The sequence below is a fragment of the Diabrotica virgifera genome, chromosome 10 (genome assembly GCF_917563875.1).
Source record: "Diabrotica virgifera virgifera chromosome 10, PGI_DIABVI_V3a".
Taxonomy (NCBI): Eukaryota; Metazoa; Arthropoda; class Insecta; order Coleoptera; family Chrysomelidae; genus Diabrotica; species Diabrotica virgifera.
This window is the reverse complement of record NC_065452.1, coordinates 6,115,924-6,140,792: the sequence shown is the minus strand read 5'-3', so window position 1 is coordinate 6,140,792 and position 24,869 is coordinate 6,115,924. Positions and strand designations below refer to the sequence as shown.

The 24,869-nt window shown below is 31.6% G+C and overlaps 1 protein-coding gene across 1 annotated transcript; it reads right to left on the bottom strand.

Annotated features, from left to right (window-relative positions):
- Positions 1-10: 10 nt before the first annotated feature.
- On the bottom strand, positions 11-23,442 carry LOC114333961 (uncharacterized). Its single transcript, XM_028283961.2, has 2 exons — positions 23,281-23,442; positions 11-1,085 (listed from the first exon to the last, which is right to left on the bottom strand). The coding sequence occupies exons 1-2, from the start codon at positions 23,330-23,332 to the stop codon at positions 112-114; spliced, it is 1,026 nt and encodes a 341-aa protein (XP_028139762.2). The 5' UTR covers positions 23,333-23,442; the 3' UTR covers positions 11-111.
- Positions 23,443-24,869: the final 1,427 nt, after the last annotated feature.

The window sequence follows — 24,869 nt, the reverse complement described above, 5'->3', positions numbered from 1 at the left end:
TATAAATATCTAAGTTTTTAATTACACTTTATTTTAATTTTACTTCCAATATTTTAATACTGTTTAACAAAACATTTGTTTTAATTCTTTTGTTGCGTTTATTTTGTGATCTTAATTTAATGAACCTAGTTTATCGTTAATCTGAGCTCCTGGATCGGTAATAGAACTCCCTACACCAGAATGATGTAAATTAAGCTGTCTATTTAAATTTGACTGTAACTGGACATTCCCAGCGGTATGTCCACATTCACAATGGATTCCTCTGCTCATGGCACGCGGCATGGTGTTGTATCTATAGTTATTCATCAAATGCTGCCAGGAAGATGGTTGCCATACAGGTCTCATGATTTTAAACTCAACTGGATTCATTATACTAGTTCTCCTCGAATAAATGGCAGACTGGGGAGGTGGGTGTTCTCCAAAATAGTGATTATGTAGAGTAGGATCAAAGCGTGGTATCGTTACTTCTATTCCATTGTTATAATGCGGAACTACCATATTTCTGTTAGGATCAGCCATTTGCATTGTGGTGGGCGAATTCCAAGAGTTTCCACCTTGGTAATTGTTGGGATAATCATACCTTCTGTTTGGATTAAACAAATTGGGGGATGTACTAGATGAATATGATGGCCCATACATGTTTCTATAAACATTTGAAGGATAGCTTGGTTGGTTACCTGGGATAAAGATTGATTTTTGATCTGTATTAAATGCGTTATTGGGATTAGAACTGTCAGTACCTGTAATTATCGGTACATCTGGTGTATCATCTGGTATATTACCTAACGATATAGCTTTATCATTATTGGGTTTTAAATCTAGATTTGATTCTATGTGTATTACAACATCAGTTTTAATAGTATCATTTGGATCATTCGTGGATTTGGTTACATTACATCCTTCAGACGTGCAAGCACTAGATATTTTATCTAATGCATCCTTATTGTCTACGTTTAAAGACGTTGAAGACCTTGTGACTGGTGTAAAAGTATTTATATGAACTCCATGATGGTTATCAGTCAACGAAGCATGATTTGATGAGCGGCCTCCAAAGTCCAGTTTGTCATTAATAGAGAGTGCAGAACCTACAATAAAAATGTAAGAATTACATATTTTCATTTATATCGTCTTGTTTGTAGATACTAATTTCTTTTGTTAAAAGATTTTTATTTTAAAGGTTTTTTAAAATGAACTCATATTTTTATTTCTAATTTCTATTTACACAGAATGATGCAAAAGTATCGAATAAATTCATTATTTTAGACACAGACGACTGTTAAAAAGCCTTAAAACACGTTAGTTTTAAATTTTGAATGGCAATTAATTGCTATATAGGTTTTGGACATTACGTCATCAGTGTTGGCGAAATGACGTAATCCACGATTTTTTTGAATACAAACCGAGGTCACATGATACCTCATTTGAAAGATCTAATCTTTATTGCAGCGATGATTATTCAAATATTTATTTCTACAAGAAATTATGTAAGGTGCTTATGGGTAAGATCGAATCTGGGGGAAGACCGTCCACTGTCGCTGTAATTCGGGTTACTTCGTGAAATCACGTCACCGGTAGGCATCTAAACATTCCGTATATATGTGTTTGGAACCTAGGAGTTTTCTATTGGTTCGCTGCAGCACGCGGTCATATTTTAACCAATAGGCGGCGAGGTCCCAAACGCATATACGGAATGTTATTCGGTTCCAAATTCACATACGGAATGTTAAATATTCGTACACCGAAAAAGATAAGTTTTTATTAGAGTCTGTTAAAAGGAGATTAATTTTAAAATACTTGTTACTGTATTATTAAATAAAAATAAAACAATTATAGTATTTGGAATGTTATTTGGTGCGAAATTCATATACGGTATGTTAAATATTCGTAGAACAAAAAGACGATTTTTATTAAAGCCAGTTAAAATGAGACTGGTTTTTAATAGTATATTATACAACGAGCATTTAATGGTGGTCATTATGAAGCAAGTATAAGGGATACGAAAGGAGTCGCTTAGCGGCGAGTTTCGTATAGAGTACTAGCTTCATAATGATAATTAAATGCAAGTTGTATACACGATTTTTTCTATGATCGTTCACAAAAAAAAATATATTCAGTTTTATTAATTTTGTAACGCAAACAAATTAAGTAGTTTGTCAGTCTGACACAGTTTGTTTACATATTGAGAACTGTCAAAGCGTATATATTTGACTCGCCATTGATTACTGCGCGTGTGCCACCTTTCTCGCGAATGTCATATCGCGATTCTATTGGTTAAAAATCTGTATCATATTGAAAATCTGTATCATAATGAAGTTCATTATGATACAGGTAGTGACATCATAATTGATATATTATAGTATGAGAATATTATAAAAAGATTATTGTTAATGTATTATTAAAGATCCATACGGAAAAAGGTTTTCCTGTAGTTGGCTGTATACCATATAATACAAAAAAACGAATAAAGTCCTTTATAAAAGGTCTATATTTAAAATCCCTAAAAAGGGCTACATCACAGAACTAGTTTTTGATTGGTTGACCAATCATCATCAGTGCTTTCCTAAAATGAATATAACCTTATAAAATGGTGCAAAGGTTTTAAAATTTTGACTACGGTTAAAAAAAGTTGTACGTTATACTTACGTGATCTTACATGCTAACCACCAAAATATTTATAATTATGTAATATATGTAAATAAAATTTGTAATATTATATTTTGGTGGTTAGCATGATAAGGACACGTGAGTAGGTATAACCTACGCCTTTTTTTAAACGTAGTCAAAATTTTAAAACCTTTGCTTCATTTTATCAGGTTACATTCATTTTAGGAAAGCACTGATGATGGTTGGTCAATCAATCTAAAACTAGTTCTGTGATGTAGCCCTTTTTAGGAATTTTAAATATAGATTTTTTATAAAGGACTTTATTCGTTTATTTTGTATTATATGGTATACAGCCAACTACAGGAAAACATTTTCCCTTGTGGATCTTTAATAATACATTAACAATAATATTTTTCTATTCTCATACTATAATATATCAATTATGATGTCACTACCTGTATCATAATGAACTTCATTATGATACATATTTTCATTAGGATACAGATTTTTAACCAATAGAATCGCGATATGATATTCGCGATAAAGGTAGCACACGCGCATTAACCAATGGCGAATCAAATAATACTCTTTGATAGTTCTCAATATGTAAACAAACTGTCAGACTGACAAACTACTTAATTTGTTTGCGTTACAAAATTAATAAATTTGAATATATTTTTTTGTGAATTATCATAGAAAAAATCGTGTAAACAACTTGCATTTAATTATCATTATGAAGCTCGTAATCTACACAAAACTCGCCGCTAGGCGGCTCGTTTCGTATCCCTTATACTCCCTTCATAATAACCATCATTAAATGCTCGTTGCATAATATAGGTACTATAACCAGTCTCATTTTAATTGGCTTTAATAAAAATCGTCTTTTTGTTCTACGAATATTTAACATACCGTATATGAATTTCGCACCAAGGCAAAGATAATGATGATGATTCTCAAAGGGAATGAAGAAGAATATAATTTTCGCACCAAATAACATTCCAAATACTATAATTGTTTTATTTTTATTTAATAATACAGTAACAAGTATTTTAAAATTAATCTCCTTTTATATAATGTCTATGCCATTAAATAAAAAAAACAGAGTCTAATAAAAACTTATCTTTGTCGGTGTACGAATATTTAACATTCCGTATATGAATTTGGAACCGAATAACATTAGAACCAATAGAAAACTCCTAGGTTCCAAATACATATACGGAATGTTTAGATGCCACCGGTAGTGCTTTCGCTTGCTTTATGGATTAGTTTGATGTGGATGGTACCAAAGTTGGAGAGTGGTTACTTACACTTATTTTAGGAAGTGACTATTCTTAGATTTAGTCTGTTTTTTTTTTAAATTAAATTTAGCTATTCGGTCTTGCCCCACAGAAAATAAATACTTATTCGAGGTAAGTACACACATTTAACTATTTAATACCGACTATCTTGTTACTTAGCTGTTGTCCCATGTGCTTACAAAACATAACCTTACAATATTCGTAGATTTCCATAAAAATCCGATCTTGCCCCATTAAGGGCAAGATCGAACTTGTTATATGCATGTGGAAATATTTTAAGTCCGATCTTGCCCTGTGTGCATTATATATCATTTCTTTTGAACAGTTCTCAAAATAAAATGGCTAATATATACTTTTTTTCTTATAGCAGTCATAATGGTTCGTGTATATGTCCGAAAATCAGAAAGAGCTAAGAAGTATACTAAAGACGATCTAAATGCTGCCATCGATGAAGTAAACAGAGCCGTGTTAACTATTCATGGTTCTTCACGAAAATATGGAACACCTAAGAGTGCTTTGCATGATCCTATAGCTGGAAAAACTGGTATTAAAAGTCAATCACTCGGTAGAAACCTGGCCATTCCACTTGTCCAAGAAGCAATTTTAGCGGATGGTCTCCGAACATTAGAGCGATGGGGCTTTGGTCTTTCGCAGAAAGAAGTGATTCTTCTAGTGTCCCAGTTTGTTATCCAAAATAAACTAAACACTCCTTTTAAAAACAATATCCCAGGGTCTGATTGGTTCACAGCCTTTAAAGTACCCCATAATCTGTCAATAAAAACTCCACAAGCCGTGGAGTTTGCTCGTCAAAACATGACAGATCCATTTGTTATTGGAGATTATTTCAAATTATTGAAGACAACCTTAGGTTACTTGCAACTCAACTATAATCCTACCCAAATATGAAATATCAATGGATCCCGCAAAGACAAAAGTAGTTGGACGAAAAAGGTGCAGTATGTTCACGCGTAACAAGTGGTCCGGGAAAAGAGAATGTGACAATTCTACCAACAGTTATAGTACCGCAGGAGTGGTGTGAAAGATCCCCCGCTCATTATTTTTAAAGGGAAATACGTCCGGGATCAGTGGATGTCAACTAAAAGGTGACGGCTTTAAAATCGGTTGAAAAATAGATGGAGATGCATGTAGTGGATTAGAGTTGGATAGGTGATGGATGAAGTGGAATGAAGCGAGTGGTTTGTTGCGTGACAGAAAAATTCCAGTGAAGCTGAAGGGAAAATTCTATAAAACACCTATAAGGCCAGCTATGATGTACGGAAATGAATGTTGGACAGTTAAATAGAAAGAAGAATAACTCATGCATGTGACAGAAATGATAATGCTTAGATGGATGACTGGAGTGACAAAGAAGGATGAGATTGGGAATGAGTACATTAGGGGAAGTCTAGGGTTGACACCAATAGATGCCAAAATGAGAGAGCATAGGTTAAGATGATTTGGTCATGTTCAACGTCGCGACGTCAGTCACCCAATACGAAGAATTCTTAAACTGCAGGTACCTGGAAGGAGTAAGAGAGGAACACAAAAGAAGACCTGGGCGGAGAGGCTTAGGCAGGGCATGTCGGTAAAGAGGATTAATATTGATATAATCCAAGACAGAAACTTATGGAGAAATGCAAATAATGAAGCTGACACCGCATAGAGATAAAGGCAAAGATAATGAGGATGAAACAAATAGTTTGTAGGTTTTCGCTTTGTGCATGACTGACGTGACATCACCTATAGTGCCTTCATCTGACATTTTTGGATCTCACAATTTGACGTTAAGAATATGATAAATAGGTAACAGTTATGTACCATTTTTGACAAAAATTTGTGTACAAACAATGACAATTACATTACAAAGATAGCTCCAATATTGTCATATTTCGCCAGTACTCACGTTGGCATTGTTTCAAGGTACCCCCACCATAATCACGCACGCAGCGAATACGGTATGCCGATTCACTAAGTTGCAAAAACTACTTACAAATGGAGGCGGAAAGGGGTGCCTAAAATTTCTTGCCCCGGGGCGCTTAAAAGCCCGCGGCCCTGCGAGTACGATCACTTTAACCTTTAACCATGGACCTTTAACGGATTACGAATCTTTATTTCCTTATTGTACCTATAATATGTCACATACACACACCCAAACTTATATGGAATCATCTGATATATCTTACTATTTCGTGCGAATTTAAAAAAACGAACACACGAAACCAAACAATATTTATTTTAAAGCAATTTAATAACAAATACATAACAATAAAATAAAACAATAAAGTATTTAACAAACAAATTGAAAGTATTATGCAGCAAAGTTTAACCAGAGTATTATGCAGCTGCTGCATTTTCGTTTTGCAAAGAAATTGAGAATGTTTATACATTTTTAATTCATTTACTCTTTTGAGTATTAAGGAATCTTTCTTGTTGGAGCTTTACCATGCTGAGTAGATGAGTTGTGAATTATTTAAAATTCTCTCATCTTAATTTTCTCGGCACCTGTATGACTTTTAAATTGTAAAAGTCTCAGGAGGTGTAACCAAAGAAAGTATTCCACCTGTTGTCAATCTGGTGGTACGGAGGCGATATTTATTGTCGTTTTCTGCGCTGCTTCGATTGATAACTTAGTTTGTTTTCCGGTAGATGGCCCTAGTTCATCCGTGACATTTCTTTCTTTGCAATTCGGGAAGGCCCTAAGCTATGGTAAATGGTTAAAGCGGAGAGAAGAGGATATGGGTTTACTGATGAGGGGAAAAAGATCTCCGAAACCGGTATAGACTCTTCCTGCACTCTCCGCTTTAACCAGAGTATTATGCAGCTGCTGCATTTTCGTTTTGCAAAGAAATTGAGAATGTTTATACATTTTTAATTCATTTACTCTTTTGAGTATTAAGGAATCTTTCTTGTTGGAGCTTTACCATGCTGAGTAGATGAGTTGTGAATTATTTAAAATTCTCTCATCTTAATTTTCTCGGCACCTGTATGACTTTTAAATTGTAAAAGTCTCAGGAGGTGTAACCAAAGAAAGTATTCCACCTGTTGTCAATCTGGTGGTACGGAGGCGATATTTATTGTCGTTTTCTGCGCTGCTTCGATTGATAACTTAGTTTGTTTTCCGGTAGATGGCCCTAGTTCATCCGTGACATTTCTTTCTTTGCAATTCGGGAAGGCCCTAAGCTATGGTAAATGGTTAAAGCGGAGAGAAGAGGATATGGGTTTACTGATGAGGGGAAAAAGATCTCCGAAACCGGTATAGACTCTTCCTGCACTCTCCGCTTTAACCAGAGTATTATGCAGCTGCTGCATTTTCGTTTTGCAAAGAAATTGAGAATGTTTATACATTTTTAAATTGAAAGTAGTTGTTTTAAAGTCAATAGCATACAATATTTCAATGTAAAACGAATAATGTTTAAATTGTTTTTATTTATTTTTTTTAGTATTTTGTGGTAGTAAGTGTTATCACCTCTAGTCCTTATATTATGCAACCTTCAGTTTGCGTGGGCATGCTCACAATAAAATTATCAATACAGTAAAACCTCGATATAACGGACTAATTGGGGAGACGGTATGTCCGTTAAAGCCGAAAGTCCGCTATAAAAAATAGGTTTCAAATCAATAAAAAAAATTTATTTTGATAACATGTACCCACTGTATTTAGATACAGTGTACACATCTGTAAATTAAAAAAGTTATCAAGTCTTGTTCGCTACTTTCTTACTTTTCTACTTCATCTAAAAACTTTCTACAATATTCTCGTTTGGTTGCCAAAATTATTCACTGATCCATGAATTGAATAAACGATGTATTTTTTGGTAAAAACAAAAAATCAAAGTTGTCATCTTATGAATGTCGAATATTTTCACGAGGATAAGAAGGAGCGTTGTCTAAAATCCATAAAATCCATTATACCTCTTTCGGCGGTATTTCCTGTTTCTTCTCTTGAAATTTTCTCACTGCAAGTACAAATTCTTTAATAAACCAATTTTTGAAAATATCTATGGTGAACCATGCCTTATTAGAGCTATAATATGAAACGAGAAGATGATGCATTATACATATACATATCTTTAACAACTCTAGGTTTCGAGATTTGCCAACAATTATAGCAGTCAATCGATGCAATCCATCGGCGTTAGCAAAAAGCAGTGCCGAGATCCTGTCCTTGCTGATTTTTCTTCCAGAATCCGATTTTTCGTATTTTTTTGCATTCAATTTTTTTTACATTTGATCGGATTTTTTGTCCGTTATATCCGAAGTCCGTTAAATAGAGGTCCGTTATATCGAGGTTTTACTGTATTTCGTTGTGGTAGGTTGCTCCATCCTTTAAGAGCAGCTTGTACTAGCCGTGCGGTGAATTATCCCGGCGAGCTCTAATTTTTATTTGAAGCATATACCACAAATACTCTATAGGATTGAGCTCGGGTGAGCAAGCAGGCCACTCCAAACAAGGCATACCTTCTGCTTCAATGATGTCTGTAGTCACTCTAATGGTATGTGGAGGTACACTATCATGCAATAAAATTAAATGTTCTCCTGTTGCACCTCTCCAGAGCCTGATTACAGGTTATCAACATACCTGTGAGCAGTTAAAGTTGAATGGATGAAAATTAAAGGAGTTTTTTTACGGATCATAATTGAGAAGGTTAGAAGTAAAAGGGTTTAAGTGCAATTTTTTAAAATTTTACTCTAAGTACAGATTCGCATACTTAAATGGTATTAGAACTTGGTTGTAAAACGATTTAAGCATATTTCGCCCTACAGTCGCCATCTATCGCCATTACATTTAGTTCACTGAAAACAATTGCAGTTTGCTTTGGTAGTAACCAGGTTTAACCGTGCGCTTGAACCGTTTTACCACAAAACTAGTTTTAGTATTCTGTAAAAACAAATAGTAATAAACGGGTTTAAGTGCACTTGAACCATTTTACCACAAAACTATTTTTAGTATTCTGTAATGTGTAAACACATGTTAATACAGGATTAGTTTCAAGTAAATAAATATTAGATTTGTGACCAATTTTGAAGACTAATTAAGTATTATGCAACGTGCCAGTTGTAGTTACACTGTGGGTAACAGCTGGGACAAAAATGATTAGTAATATGTAGTTAACATCTGCACTTGAACCGTTTTACCAGTAACATTTATCAACATATCAAGTACATTTTTTTAATAAAGGAAAAAAAGGAAGGATATAGTAAGAGTAATAGTATACCCTTATATTTTTATCATTTTATAGTACATTGTACACTAGACATATTTTAGTTTAATGACTCCTAGAATTTATAAAACTCAAACAACTTTGAAGCTGATTAGGTATCTCATAACTATAAAAACTGCACTTAAACCCTTTTACGTCTGGCCCCCTCAAATCCTCTCCAGAACATTACACTTCCCCTTGTATATTTGTGAACAGATCTGACAGTTTTCGTCCTTGCTTGTCTTCCTCGACCTCTAAGTACACGATTTCATGAGTCATCTGATTTTACACAAATCCTGACTTTTTTTGAAAATAGCACATTTTGTCAATTCCCAATGTTCCAGTTTTGGTGGTGAAGACACCAATTTAGGTGATCAATCTTGTGCTGCCTGGATAACTCGGGAACCAATAACTGTCTCCTGCTGTATACTTCTTGGTACGAACTCTTCCTCTTATCGTTTCAACTGAAACAGTTACACCTGTAGCTTCCAAAAGCTGCCTTTGGAGCTGCAGGTGATAAATGGTTGAGTGTCTTCCAGCTGATTGGACAATTAAACGATCGTGGAGAGTCGTTATTACTTTTGGCGACTTTTCCTTGCTTTATTTTTGAGCTTTCCTAGTTCCTGTTACCTAGCATAGGTTTTGGACAGAACGCCCTATATTACTCCTAGCTCTACAGCTATGTCCCTCTGAGAACATTACTTTCTCCACAAGACCAATAATCTTTCCTCGTTGTAAGTTCTATAACCCCACATTAGGCATATTTTCGTTTTTGGACGCAAAAGTTAGTTTAATTATTCTCGTTCAATTTGCAACTCAAGCAAATAACCTATACGTACCGAGCTGTACTATCCGATTGTCTTATATATTTGTTTATTTTCAATAAAAACCTTTATTCTTCGCAACAGTAATAAGTTTTTTTCAAAAGAAATAAATATTACTTTCAAATACATGGTGATTCCATATAAGTTTCGGTGTGTGTATATGTTGGATGATGAACTTGTGATCTTCATTTAGAGTTCTTTTAGTTTTCAATTGTTAATGTTAACAACGTATGGAAATATGATTTTAAGAAAAAAAAATGCTATTTGGTTTCCTATTGATTATAGAAACTTCTGTTTGTTTTGAAACGTGCGATTTTTCACCAGCTTTCATAAAGCCTACTGACAAGAGTATCACATGAAAATGCCAAACTTATTATAAATGTTTATAAGCTAGCAAGTCAGACCTTTTTCAAACTGTTTTTAATAGCAAATAAAGGTTTTTGCAATAATCTCGGTGAAATATTTTTTATGTACATACTTATGGAATTTTTTAATTTGGAAACTATCAAAAATAAAAAGCTTTTTAGGATTTACAAAACTTTTATTTTAAGTATTTTTCTCTAAAATGTATAAGAAACGATTTATATTCAAAAAATATTTTGTTATCAATGAAATAAATGATTTTTTCACTTATAGACTGGTCTATCAAAATCATTCACTTGCGAAAATCTCATTAGCAATAAGACAGCTTTTTTGAGATTATCTCCATATTTATTGGAAAGTTAATGGCAAAAGGAGTTATTTATGTATTTTAAAAACGGCTAATGACTCTTCATTTCTTAAATTCGCCATGAGCTAAATTTAATAAGATGATATAATTAATTTTAGCTTTATCCCCAAGTGATTTCGATGTTTTCAAAGCATGATAAATCTTCCGTAAAAATAAATTAAACGAAATTCGTCTTTGTAATGAGAATAAGCGCATTGTTGAACACCATTGTCTTTCTAGAGCTTCAGAAGTGAAATCATTTTAATGAAGTTAATTTAAAGCTCTTTACCATTCGAAATTCAAACAAAGGTAGGTATAGTGTAGAGCTTTGCTGTTATATTATAGTTTCTAACAAACATCTGTCACGAACACGTGATTTAATTTGCAGTATTGCTCAAAATTTCAAACAATGAATTTGCTATTATTATTAATTAAGATATAGTTAGATATAGGTAACAATAAATACAGGGCAGCGAAAAAGTATGGAACCACGGTAATTTCTTTGAAACAAATAAATATATATTTATGAAATTCAAGAATCATAAATGAGAAGATATTCCGCATTTTTTAGAAAACATTTCAAATTTATGTGACGTCACTGTTTAGAGTATCGCCGCCATTTTGATTTTTTTAGTGGCAACCTAGGTCGAGTGATATATCATAGAAAAGCTTATTTTTGCCTCTTTTCAGAAATACCAAAAAAGTACCATATTACTTATAAAAAACTCTATTACATTGCTATTTTATTAATCCATTTTTATTTTTCACTATTCTTGGTAGGTACGCGTACGCCACTAATAGGCAGATAATCTAAAACTAAAACCAGTAGTACGCACTGAAAAAATGTCAAAAACCATTTTGTATACAATAAAATGTCAAGTTTTAAATTAGTCTTACTTGTATTTGATATCTGCAGTGTTTAACAGTAATTTAACAATAATGAAAAAATTACGATATTATGGTGTATTACATTAGTAATATGGTACTTTTTTTTTGGTATTGCTGAAAAGAGAAAAAAATATACTTTTATATGATATATTATGACTCAACCTAGGTTGTCATTTAAAAAAAGCTTATTTTTTCCTTTTTTTCAGCAATACCAAAAAGGTACCATAGGTGTTACTTACTAATGTAATACGGGTCTACCCCAAAATCCCGACAGCCAAAATCCCGACGGCCAAAATTCCAACACGCCAGAATCCCGACACGCCAGAATCCCGACAGGCCAGAATCCCGACACGCCAAAATCCCGACAGGCCAGAATCCCGACAAATTAAAAATCCTATCAGATTTTCAAAACTATAATACATAGTATTCATTTATTTTTGTTACGTTACAGTATTATTTTAAACATGAAATTTATTTATATTATATAAACTGCTAGTCAAAAGTTAGGGATATAGAAAATTATGCTGATTTTCATAGTTGATTTTTTCGCGAACAGACGGATTCCGCAATTTTTTTTTATTTTAGCTTTTTCTTTAGTATTTACACAGTTATGCAAAGGTTTACTCAAACTTATTTTTTGTACTTATACCGGGTGGAAGAAAAAAATATGTTTTTCTTGTGTTAAGTTTGAGATACCCTGTAGGGAGAACGAGGTACAAATGTGAGTATACATCAGAATATTATTGTAGTCTTATGTTTTGTGAACATGCTGTTGTTTGAATGTCCCTGATATCTTTAGAAACAAAAAAAATAGACGGTTTTGTAATTTAACATGTGTTTTAACCGAAACAAAAGTTTGAGACACCTTGTAGAAAGAAAAAGGCACAAAGGTGAGTATACCCCGATATTATGTTGTAGTCTGATATTTTTTGAATATTTTTTTTTTAGTTTCTCTGATATCTTTACTAACAAAGAAATTAGACGGTATTACTCTTTAATATGTTTTTCTATGTTTCACATGTGTGATGTGACGCATGTCGTCAGTTAAAACACATATTAAAGAGTAATATCGTCTAGTTTCTTTGTTATTAAAGATATCAGAGAATTTAAACAAATAAAATATTCACAAAATATGAGACTACAACAAAATATCAAGGTATACTCACCTTTTTGCCTTTTCCTCCCTACAAGGTGTCTCAAACTTTGGTTTCGGTTAAAACACATGTTAAATTAAAAAACCGTCTATTTTTTTTATTTCTAAAGATATCAGGGACATTCAAAAAACAAAATGTTCACAAAACATAAGACTACAATACGATTTCAATATATACTCCCATTTGTACCTCGTCCTCCCTACAGGGCGTCTCAAACTTAACATAAGAAAAACATTTCTCTTCTTCCACCCGGTATAATTAAAAAAAAAAAAGTTTGAGTAAACCTTTGCATAACTGTGTAAATACTAAAGAAAAGTCTAAAATAAAAAAAAATTAGCGGAATCCGTTAATCTGTTCACGAAAAAATCTACTATAAAATTCAGCAGAATTTTCTATATCCCTAACTTTTGACGAGCAGTTTATATTTATATTTAGCTAATTATACTAATATCACCTAGATACTTGGAAATAAATTAAAACTGATTAATAAAACGGATTATAAGCTTTTATATATTCTATTTGACACCTCAAATGTCATTCTACCTGGTATAATGATGGAGGAGTTGTGTTTGCGGAAAGACAGACAGACGGACAGACGGACCGACAGACGGACGTGGATAATTCAAAGTTTTCACATTTTTCCAAAATTATTATGGAATCAATCAAAACAATAATGGAAAAATGTTTGCGAATTAATCAGTATTAATTTATTTGAAAGTAGATGATATTAGTACCAGTTAAAATATAAATAAATTTCATGTTTGAAATAATACTGTAACGTAACAAAAATAGATGGATACTATGTATTATAGGTTTGAAAATCTGACAGGATTTTTATTTGTCGGGATTCTGGTCTGTCGGGATTTTGGCGTGTCGGGATTCTGGCCTGTCGGGATTCTGGCGTGTCGGGATTTTGGCCGTCGGGATTTGGCTGTCGGGATTTTGGCTGTCGGGATTTTGGGCGGCACCGGTACAAAAATATATATAAATTTTCTGTATAAGTATAACAAATATTTAATTATTTAGCAAATCGTTTTCTAAATTCAGCCGTATTATAAAACTAATAATCTTTATCACAACATTATCGCCAGATATCACAAAGTGAGTAATTCACAACTACACCGTATAGTTGGTTAAGACGTTACCAAGATAAATAATGTGCATATACAGTATGTCCCTGTAAGTTGTATCCATATGGAAAACTTTTTTATTATTAATTTTACGAAAAAAAGTCATTCTTCATAAAAAGATCTGCATGGTCCAAAACCTAAGATTCAACCATCAGAGATAAAATTTTATGAATATTATACGAGGTATGTCAAAAAATTTGAATTTCACTCAAGAGTAAAGTAGCTTTATTTTTCACAATATTGAGAATTGATATTATGAAAAGTTGTTTGGAATTAAAAACTATATTCTAATATGCAATTACATCCTTCTAATTGAAATTTTTTTTTTGAAAAATTATGGATAACTAACATTATTTTCAGTTATGTCAATGCTGATAACTCTTTTATTATTAATTTTACGGAAAAAAGTGATTCCCAATAAAAAATTCTGCATGGTCTGAAACCTAAAATACAACCATCTTATGTCAAATTTTATCAATTTTATACAAGGTATGTCAAAAAATATGAATTTGGCTCAAGAGTAAAATACCTTTATTTTTCACAATATCGAAAATTGTTATTATGAAAAGTTATTAAGAATTAAAAACCATGTTTCAGTATGTAATTACATCCTTCTTATTCAAATATTTTGAACTATAAAGGTACTTTACTTTTGATATAAATTTATCTTTTTTGACACACCTCGTATAAAATTGACATAAGATGATTGTATTTTAGGTTTTAGAGTATTTTAGACCATGCAGAACTTTGTATTACTTTTCGTAAAATTAATAATAAAAGAGTTATTAGAATTGAAATTACTGAAAATAATGTTAGTTATCCATACTTTTTCAAAAAAAAAAAAAAATTAACTAGAAGGATGTAATTGCATATTAGAATATAGTTTTTAATTCCAAACAACTTTTCATAATAGCAATTTTCAATATTGTGAAAAATAAAGCTACTTTACTCTTGAGTGAAATTCAAACTTTTTCACATACCTCGTATAATATTCATAAAATTTGATATCTGATGGTTGAATCTTAGGTTTTGGACCATGCAGAGCTTTTTATGAAGAATAACTTTTTTTCGTAAAATTAATAATAACAAAGTTTTCCATATGGATACAACTTACAGGGACATACTGTATACAGGGTGTCCAGAAACTTTACCGACAAACGAAGACAGGAGATCCCTCAGATAATTTTAAGACAATTTAATCCAATTCACCTAGTCCGAAAATGGAAAAAGCTAGAGCTCTTTGAAGATGGCGTCATGAAATTAGTTTTTCTTAAATACCTCCAGAACGCTTAGATTTAGAAAAATGAAAATTGGTATGCATATTTAGTTTTCAGAGATGAATCGATTCCATCTATCGCAAAATTCTAGTACCGGTCATGGGCGTCCGTTTTGGGTAGAGCAACGGGTATTTTAACGCATAACTTTTTTGTTCTTAACTTTTATGCATTCTTGACACCGTATTATTAAATTGTGAGGTATTCTAGTACTAAAAGGTACTCTTGCTTTAAGTCGGTAGGACACACCGTTTTCTAGAAAAATCGATTTGAAGTTTTTCATTTTTGGAATTTGAAAAAAAAAATGAAAAGAACTTTTCAACAAAAAACGAAGTATTTTACCAACATAAAGTAAGAGTAACTTTTAGTACTCGAATACCTCATAATTTAATAATCTAGTGTCAAAAATGCTCAAAAATTCAAGATAAAAAAGTTATGCTATAAAATAACTGTTGACCTACCCAAAACGGACGCCTATGACCAGTACTAGAAATTCGCAATTAATGAAATCGATTTATCTCTGGAATATAAATAAATGTACCAGTTTTGGTCTTTCTAAACAGTTTTTTTTTGAAAAAATTTTTTTAATTCAAAGAGCGAAAAATTTTCAAATTGATTTTTCTAGAAAACGGTGTGTCCTACAGATTTAAAACAAGAGTACCTTTTAGTACTAGAATACTCCATAATTTAATAATCCAGTGTCAGAAATGCATAAAAGTTAAAGATAAAAAGTTATGTGATAAAATAACCGTTGCTCTACCCAAAACGGACGCCTATGATCGGTACTAGAAATTTGTAATGGATGGATTAGATTTATATCTTGAAGATAAATACGCGTACCTACTTTTGTTTTTCTAAATGGAAGCGTTCTGGAGGTATTTAAGAAAAACTAATTACAAGACGCCATCTTCAAAGAGCTCTAGCTCCCTTAGGAAGCATTTTCGGACTAAGTGAATTGGGTTAAATTAACTTAAAATTATCTGAAGAATCTCCTGTCTTCGTTTGTCGGTAGAGTTTCTGGACACCCTGTATATGTACAAGTCAAAACATGTTTATGGTGTACAATTTATTGTACGTCAGGCACATTTGTGTTAAAAATATAGCGGAGATGAGCAGAAGTTTTTAAGATAAGTTAACGGCGGCGCAGTGTTCAAAATTGGTCAAAACGTGATCGAAACTAAATTTGTTTAAACTGTAAAAGGGATCCGGCTGAAAACTTGGAATATTTGAGGTATTATACCGTATAACGAGTACATTATAACAGGGGTCGTTTTTTTTTTAGTTTTCATCCCTTCATTAGGGGGTGAATTACTTAAAAAATATCATTATACAGGGTGTTTCATTAAGAATGTCCAATTTGATTTATACATTCTAGACCTCAAAATATTAGGATTTAACCCAAATCACTTAACTAAAATGTGGCTCGTTACAGAGTTACAGGGTGTTTTATTTAAAAATTAAAAAAATATTTTTGCTCATTGGTTTAAAACTATTTGACGTATCCTTTTCATACTTGGCAAAAAGTGTGGGTACTGTACACTCCATAAAATTATGTTAAACAATCGTTTCTGCCTATTACCAGAGGCGTACGACAGGGGACAGTGAATGGTTGAGCCTTCTCAAATTCTACACTACTGGCGGAAATGCCATTTTAGCACAATTTTTAGATTCTACAATTCTATCTATGTAAATAACATACACTTCATTCGCAACGATAAAGTCATCAGTTTTCGAGATATTTGAAGTTAAACATGTAACGGCACAGATATTTAATTAATGTATTTTGCCGCTTAATTTTAAATTCAAGTATCTCTATTACCAATGATTTTATCGTTAAGACTGAAGAGTATATTATTCATTATTAATGATAAAATCATAAGTTTTCGAAATGTTTGAAAATTAAGCGACACAATACATTATTCAAAATCTCTGTGCCGTTACTTGTTTAAGTTCAAATATCTCGAAAACGAATAATTTTATCGTTAGGTGTGAGGAGTATGTTATTTACATAGCGAGTATCGGAGAATCGAAAAATTGCGCTAAAATGGAAATTCCGCCAGTGGAGTAGGAATTGGAAAGGGTCAACCCCTCATTGTCCCCTATCTCGTACTCCTCTGGGACTAACTAGAAACGAATATTTAACATAATTTCATAGGGTGTATAGCACCTACACTGTCTGTCAAGTATGAGAAGGATACGTAGAATAGTTTTAAAATACTGAGCATAGTTTTGAAATTTTTAAATAACACACTCTGTAACTCTGTAAGGAGCCATATTTTATTTAAGTGATTTTGGTTAAATCTTAATATCTCGAGGTCTAGAATCTACAACTCAGACATTGGACATTCTTAATGAAATACCCTGTATATATATTTTTAACAGTGTTATGAGTGGTAAGAAATACTCAATATTTTAGAAAAAAAAACACAGTATTATTGGTACACCCGGTACACAATGACATCTTACCCGTCTAGCAACAATATTATTACGGAGATATTGTTAAAGAATAAGGCTATAACATATTAAATAACTTAAAGCGGACAAGAGATTTAGGAAATTCGAGACATCAAAAATGGCTATCACGTGTATTAATATACACGGATTATGCGACAGATTATGACGGAAGCTCGAAACAAATAAGAAGCGTTGAAAAACCCTATAACGTATCTGCGCGTAGAGCTAACAATTTTTGATGAATTCGCGCACATTTACATTTACTCCAAATCCCAACATTTTCCCAATGGCGCCTAAAGAAATATAGGTAACTTCAATAAATTGTTAATATAGCTATTTATAAAACTAATGTACAATATATTCTCTATTAAGCAAAAACACTACTTCATTAAAACTAAAATTTTTTTTTCGCAACCCCAACAAATATCATGTGTTTGACATACATGTAAACAATACGTACGAATGCAATTAATTCAGATTAAACGCGCGCAGCGCTCGATGCAATGCGCCATGTACTCAGTTGCGCAGTTTTCCGCAGTTTGTGTTATATATTTTTTTATTCCTTACATTGTAATCTTTCATCTAGTGAAGGATTTAACGTGGCACAAGATGGCACAATAAACGTAATACGCTGTCAAACATTAATTTTATCAAAAATTGTATACGTTTTTAAAAAGCCGATTATATCAAAATTATAATCACCTTTCCGTGAAGCTAACTATATCATTTTAATCTTTAAAGTATGTATTTTTATCTCCAATAATTAGTTTTACATTAGCTATCCACAGAAATGAAGTAATAATCAAAGTAAAAGGCATATTCTGAGGATTTAAATTTGATGTATAAAATTATATTGAAGTTTGTACTTTTGATCATTAATACATCTGGCCCTAACAAACTGAAAAAATATCAATTTTTGCTGAAAAGTTGCATCAAGAGTAGTACAAACAAACACCTTAATTTCGGCATTCTCAGATTTATTTTTTTTTTGACTTTCAATCACGTTTCGTTCAATTTTGAACACTGTGCGGCGGCGCGGTGGCGTTACCAAAATTGATAGAATAAGGAACACAGATATAAGAAAATGACTGAAAATACAGTCTACATTGGAGATACCAGACAGTGGCGTACTGAGCATGGTTCCGCGGGTTCCGTGGAACCAGGGCCCGGGCCCCGCAAAAGCCTGCTCTAACGCATTTTTTGCTTCTTGTGTCTCTAATTTGATGGGGGCATTTCGAACTACACAAGTACCTACACACTAGAAAATGTAACTGCTTAATAAATTTTAATTTTTTTGTAGGTACTTACCCTAATAATAAAAACGAAGAATACCTATTCATCAAAAAACAAAATTTATTAAGGAACACAGGAAACTGGATAAGTCCGGAATTGGATGAACTAACTAATTCTAAGCAACTTCTTTTCTATACTGTTTTTCTCTAAGTCAATACTTTTCGAGTTATTTGCAAGTGAAAATATTTATTTTTCAACAAAAAAAAACCCTTTTCAGGCGGTTTTCGCAAATAACTCAAAAAGTAAGTATTTTATCAAAAAATATATTATCAGCAAAAATATAGCTTATAAAAAAGTGAAAAAAATGGTAGTCTGTAGACCCAGTAGAAGCAGAGTTGTAGCTAATGGAAAGTGGGTTCTTAACTAGTAAAATTCCAAATTGAATATTTCAACGTGAAAACTGATTTTAACTTTTTTAAAGTATTTAAAAAAAGCTTTATTATTATTTTAACATCAAAAGTAAGTTACAATCAAAAGAATGTAGGTCCTTTTTTTGTTGGTAAAAAAAAATCGTGAAAATCACCTCCTAATAATTAGCATCCGAAATGAAAATAATCATTACCGCTTCACAAATTATTTTACTTATGTATTGTTTCTAAGATCTGTAAGATTCTTTCGTTCAAAGTGCTTATTTTTGAAAAGGATGTAGTTAAATGGGCTTGAACCAGTCACTAATCACGAGTGTATGCAAATTTTGAACAGCCATATCTTAACCAATTTTTGTCTTCAGGAAAACAATAAGTCCAAAATACGCAATAGCAAAACATATTATACTTTTTTACTACTTGCGATTTTTGGTATCACCAATATCTTAAAAGGGACCAACTTTATTTTGAGCGTTACATGCTTAATTTTAATGCTACAAACTTTTTAAAAACAACCAAAAAATAAAGCTTTTAAACACTTTTAAAAAGTTATGATGAGTGTTTTCCGAAAAGTGCTTCCTTCATTTTTTAGTTATTTCACGTTGAAATATTCGGTTTGAAATTTGACGAATAAAAACCTACTTTTCATTAGTTACCTACAACTCTGCTCCTACTGAGTTTGCAGACTTCGTATATAGGTACACTATTTTTTTCATCTTTTTATAAGCTATGTTTCTACTAAGAATATTTTTTTAGATAAAATACTTACTTTTTGGGTTATTTGAAAAAAACCCTGAAAACGTGGTTTTTTTGTTGAAAAATGAACATATTCACTCCCAAATAATTCGAGAAGTATTGACTAGTGAAAAACTCTATAAACCTAAAGTTGCTTAGAATTAGGGGGGGGGGGAAGGGTGAAACTCAACTCGAGGGCAAAAGCACACATCGGCACAATATCACTTTTTTTGGCATGTGTATGTCATGTCGAGGAGTACAGGGGAAAAACAAAGAATGTCACTTTTTCATGAATTTTGGCTTTTCTCGCCATGTGGTAGCAAAAACAGTAATATCGACTAGACTATCGATTCAGAATAATAACCAGAAAGATCAGTCTATATAAATTTTTTAAGAATTTGTATCCAGGCGAAGGACCAGGATTGTCCGCACGCCACTGGACAAAAATAAGGAATTTTAGCAGGTTTTTGGTGCATTATTAAATTAATAACTTAATATAGATTAATATTATATTAAGATTATAGACCAATAATTGCTATAATTCTGCTAAGAATCTCTCAAGTAGTTTTTTAGACCAGGGCGCATCTGTAAAAATATTAGTACATTTGGACGTTGAGAGGTGACTCAATTTTTTTTGCAGAAATTTCGAGTTATCCTCCCTCTCAAAAAGGTCCGGAACATTGTTTAAATAATCAAAATGTCAAAAAATGAAGGAAAAATTCGATTTTTTTCTTCGTTTTTTGATTATAACTTTAAAAATATTCATTTCCAACAAAAGTTGTATTGACATAAAAGTTGCGCAATTAAATTTACTACAATATAGAATTGGTTAAAAATTTAAGAAATAGTCACCCTTGTTGCAAAATAGCAATAATTGCGAAAAAACCATACAAAAACAAGTATTTGCATTTTACGTTGTTTAACCATTTATGCTGCACTTAGGACCTTCATATTTCACCCAGAAAAACTTTATGATACAATTAAACAGTACTGTAAATTTCATTAAGATCGGTTTAATAGATTTTGCAAAATAAATTTTGCAATCCAGCTTTCGCAAAAAAATTCATTTTTTCAAAATGTTACAGGACTGAGAATAAACCAGATAGCAAGTTGAAATTTTTTTTGCTTATAGAATTGCACTGTACCTTTCATTTGCAATTTTCAAAATTAAAATCGAATAACTACCACGGCGTCAGGAATTTTTTTAAATAAACAATAATTATTGGTGCTGCGCGCAGGACAGCGGATAGTTTGCTCTGATTGGGCATTCCAATGACATTTGATAATGATTGATACATTTTAATTTTTATTACATTTCGATATAAATAAATAAATTTGTTTATTGCAAAATAAAAACACATACTCTATACTTTAAAATAACACTTTTTTTAGCAAAAACTTTCTTTCTTCATTTATTTTAATTTAGAGAATAAAAGTTTATTATTTTTAAACATATGCAATTGTTTAAACAATATTTCACAAACAATAATAAAATTAGTTTGATTATTGTGGAATTAAAATATTAAAATACAACAAAATATAGAGTAAGAAAATAATATATTAGATAAAGATTGGAAGAAATTTTGGTGGAAATCAACTTGTGTGAATCGAACACCGCTGTCCTGCGCGTAGCACCAATAATGAATGTTTATTTAAAAAAATTCCTGACGCTGTGGTAGTTAATCGATTTTAATTTTGCAAATTGCAAATGAAAGCTACAGTACATTTCTATACGCAATAGAAATTTCAACGTGCTATCTGCTTTATTTTCAGTCCTGTAACATTTTGAAAAAATGAATTTTTTTTGCGAAAGCTGGATTGCAAAATTTATTTTGCAAAATATTTTAAACCGATCTTAATGAAATTTACAGTATTGTTTAACTGTATCATAAAGTTTTTCTGGGTGAAATATGAAGGTCCTAAGTATAGCAAAAATGGTTGAAAAACGTAAAATGCGAATACTTGTTTTTGTATGGTTTTTTCGCAATTATTGCTATTTTGCAACAAGGGTGACTATTTTTTAAATTTTTAACCAATTCTATATTGTAGGAAATTTAATTACGCAACTTTTATGTTAGTACATCTTTTCTCGAAAATGAATACTTTTAAAGTTATGATCAAAAAACGAAGAAAAAAAATCGAATTTTTCCTTCATTTTTTGACATTTTGATTATTTAAACAATGTTCCGGACCTTTTTGAGAGGGAGGATAACTCAATAATTATTATTTGAGTTATTTTCAAGCAATTTCTGCAAAAAAATTTGAGTCACCTCTCAATGTCCATCTCAAAACAGATGGGCCCTGGACTATTTAGATATCATAAGAATTATAGAATAGAATAGAATAGAAATACACAAAATTTTACAATTTTATGGACAAAGCTTACATACAGTGAAAAGAAAAAAAATAATAATACATAATTAAACTTTTATTGGTGTTTATCTCAATATGTATAAAATGTGAGATTCCTTGTTTTTCCCCTGTACTCTTCATGTCAATCGAAGCGGTTCTTTAAAATATACAAAAGCCGTGAGTAAATGGACTATAAATTAGCTTGAGTTTTTATAAATAAATAATATTTATATTTTATGATACAATATATGATATTTTATAATGATGATTATGATATATGATGATATATGATAATTTGTATATTTAATGTTTATTAAAAACTTTTGATATACAATGTGTGTTTTTATTGGGCGAGCGGGCCCGCGTCCCAACTGGAACCAGGGCCCGCTGATCTATCAGTACGCCACTGATACCAGATACAGCTGAGCTGATGGTGTCATTTACACCGGATGAAAGATACCATACCAATAAGAAGATTGCGGTGGACAATAACAAAATACCTAGTAGTAGAGCGCTTAGTGGAATTATGGTGGGAGGTTGACCAGTAAAAAAACCAAAGAAGAGGTGGATAGACGAAGTGAGAACTGATAAAGAGATATTAAGGGTGGATAACATGTGGAGATTAGTAAAGGAAAGGGATTCTTGAAAAGAGAAAATTATGGGAAGTACAAATATTAAAAAACTTGGGTTGAAGTAATTGGAAAGATATTGGAAAGAAGAGAAGTGACAAGGACAGACACAAAGATATGACACGAAATCACAAAGAATAAATTTGTTAAAAAGTAAATTAAATTTTACACCATTATATGGTAAAAAGGTTTATTATATAAAAAGAAAATAAATTCGATAATACCTACTAGTAAATTGAAGAAATGATAAATTTATTAAACTGACTGCATCGTAGAAAAATAGATTAAATATATTAATATGAATCATATTATGAAGTACCTATTAATATTTTCTTTAAAGCCTATAGATGGGCAGATTGAAAGTACTTACATCTATAACAAAACAAAAACACAGCCAATATCCACACTACTTTAAATTCCATTATTTTTCCAGGTCTAAGCTGGTTAAACCCTATTTTGACACTGATATAGTAGGAGCGTGAAGATACCTGGCGTGACAAATCCTGATCAAGCAATTATATTCAGACGATTATAATTTTATAAAATAGATGTTGGTCACCTTCATCTTATTGTCAAGGTTACAAATCAAATGTTCTTTGATTGTAATTACAATCATTAAATTTTCACAATTTTAAATAACAATCATTAAACCTTCTATCAATCCAGCCGCACACGAGAATTGGACCAAAACCAATATGCAGCACACTTTTCTGGCTGAATGACTAATGTATGATATTAAAAAACATAGTTTAATTTTTCTGGATTAGAATTTATTTAATTAGTATAAATTAAACGGATACAATTAAGCTTATTTGATACTATGTAGTTTTACCAATTAATCAACAATATAAATATCAACAACAATAAAAAAATTTTATGTTTATTAATTGTTTAAATAAAAAAAAAAAAACGATTTTAATGGAAAATGCTTAAATTCTCTTGTTTTTTACAATGTAGAAACTTGAAACTTTTACCTTTTGTAGCTAATGATATGAACTATACATAATTTCCACTTTTTACTTTAATTGTTTACGTTATGCTTCATAGATAAACAATGAATTTCAAATTTTGAACGCTCATATTTGTTTATACAGGGTGTTTCATTGGGAAACGGAAATACTTTAATGGTGAATAGAGGTCACCGAGCCGGTTTTAGATATAGTACATTTTTTGCCCTTACGACTTTTATAACCGAGTTACAGGGTGTTTTATCGATTTTGCCCATTTCTTTCCTAAGCCATAACTTTAGAACCACCCTGTATATTTTTTTGATATTTGGTACACATATGTCTCATTCAAAACCCAAACGACCGACATACTAACCATAAGAAAAATCCAGGTCCGGATTAACAAAAAATTATAAAGTAATTGTGACCTTAAAACAACACCCTGTATATTGAAATTTTGAAAATCTGTTTGCATATTTGAAAAGGGCACAAAAAAGTAAGTTTAATAGTTCGCTTCAATTCTTCGGCCAGACAATTTTATGACTTTCATTTTGAAATTATATTGAATTTTTTAAGAACTTTGACATTAAAAAGCAGATATTATTAACTTTTAGTTATAAATTACTAAAATTAATGAATAAATACTAATTTTAAAAATAACCAATACATATTTACCACATTGGACCGACCCAATTCCTAATGACAAGAAAAATCCAGGTCCGGATTAAGAAAAAAATATAAAGTAATTGTGACCTCGAAACAACACCCTGTATATTGAAATTTTGAGAATTTGTTTGTCTATTTTAAAAGAGCACAAAAAACTGCATTAAAAGGTGCATGTCAAATTTTTGCGCAGATAATTTAATTACGGCAATTTTGAAATCATATTGATTAATTATGTCAAGGTCACAAGAAGCTACCAGAAAAATGAAGAACAATCCCAATGTACTTAGAAAATCGATTCGAAATATTTTAAAACGAGCAAGGAAATGCATCGAACAAAATGGCGGAC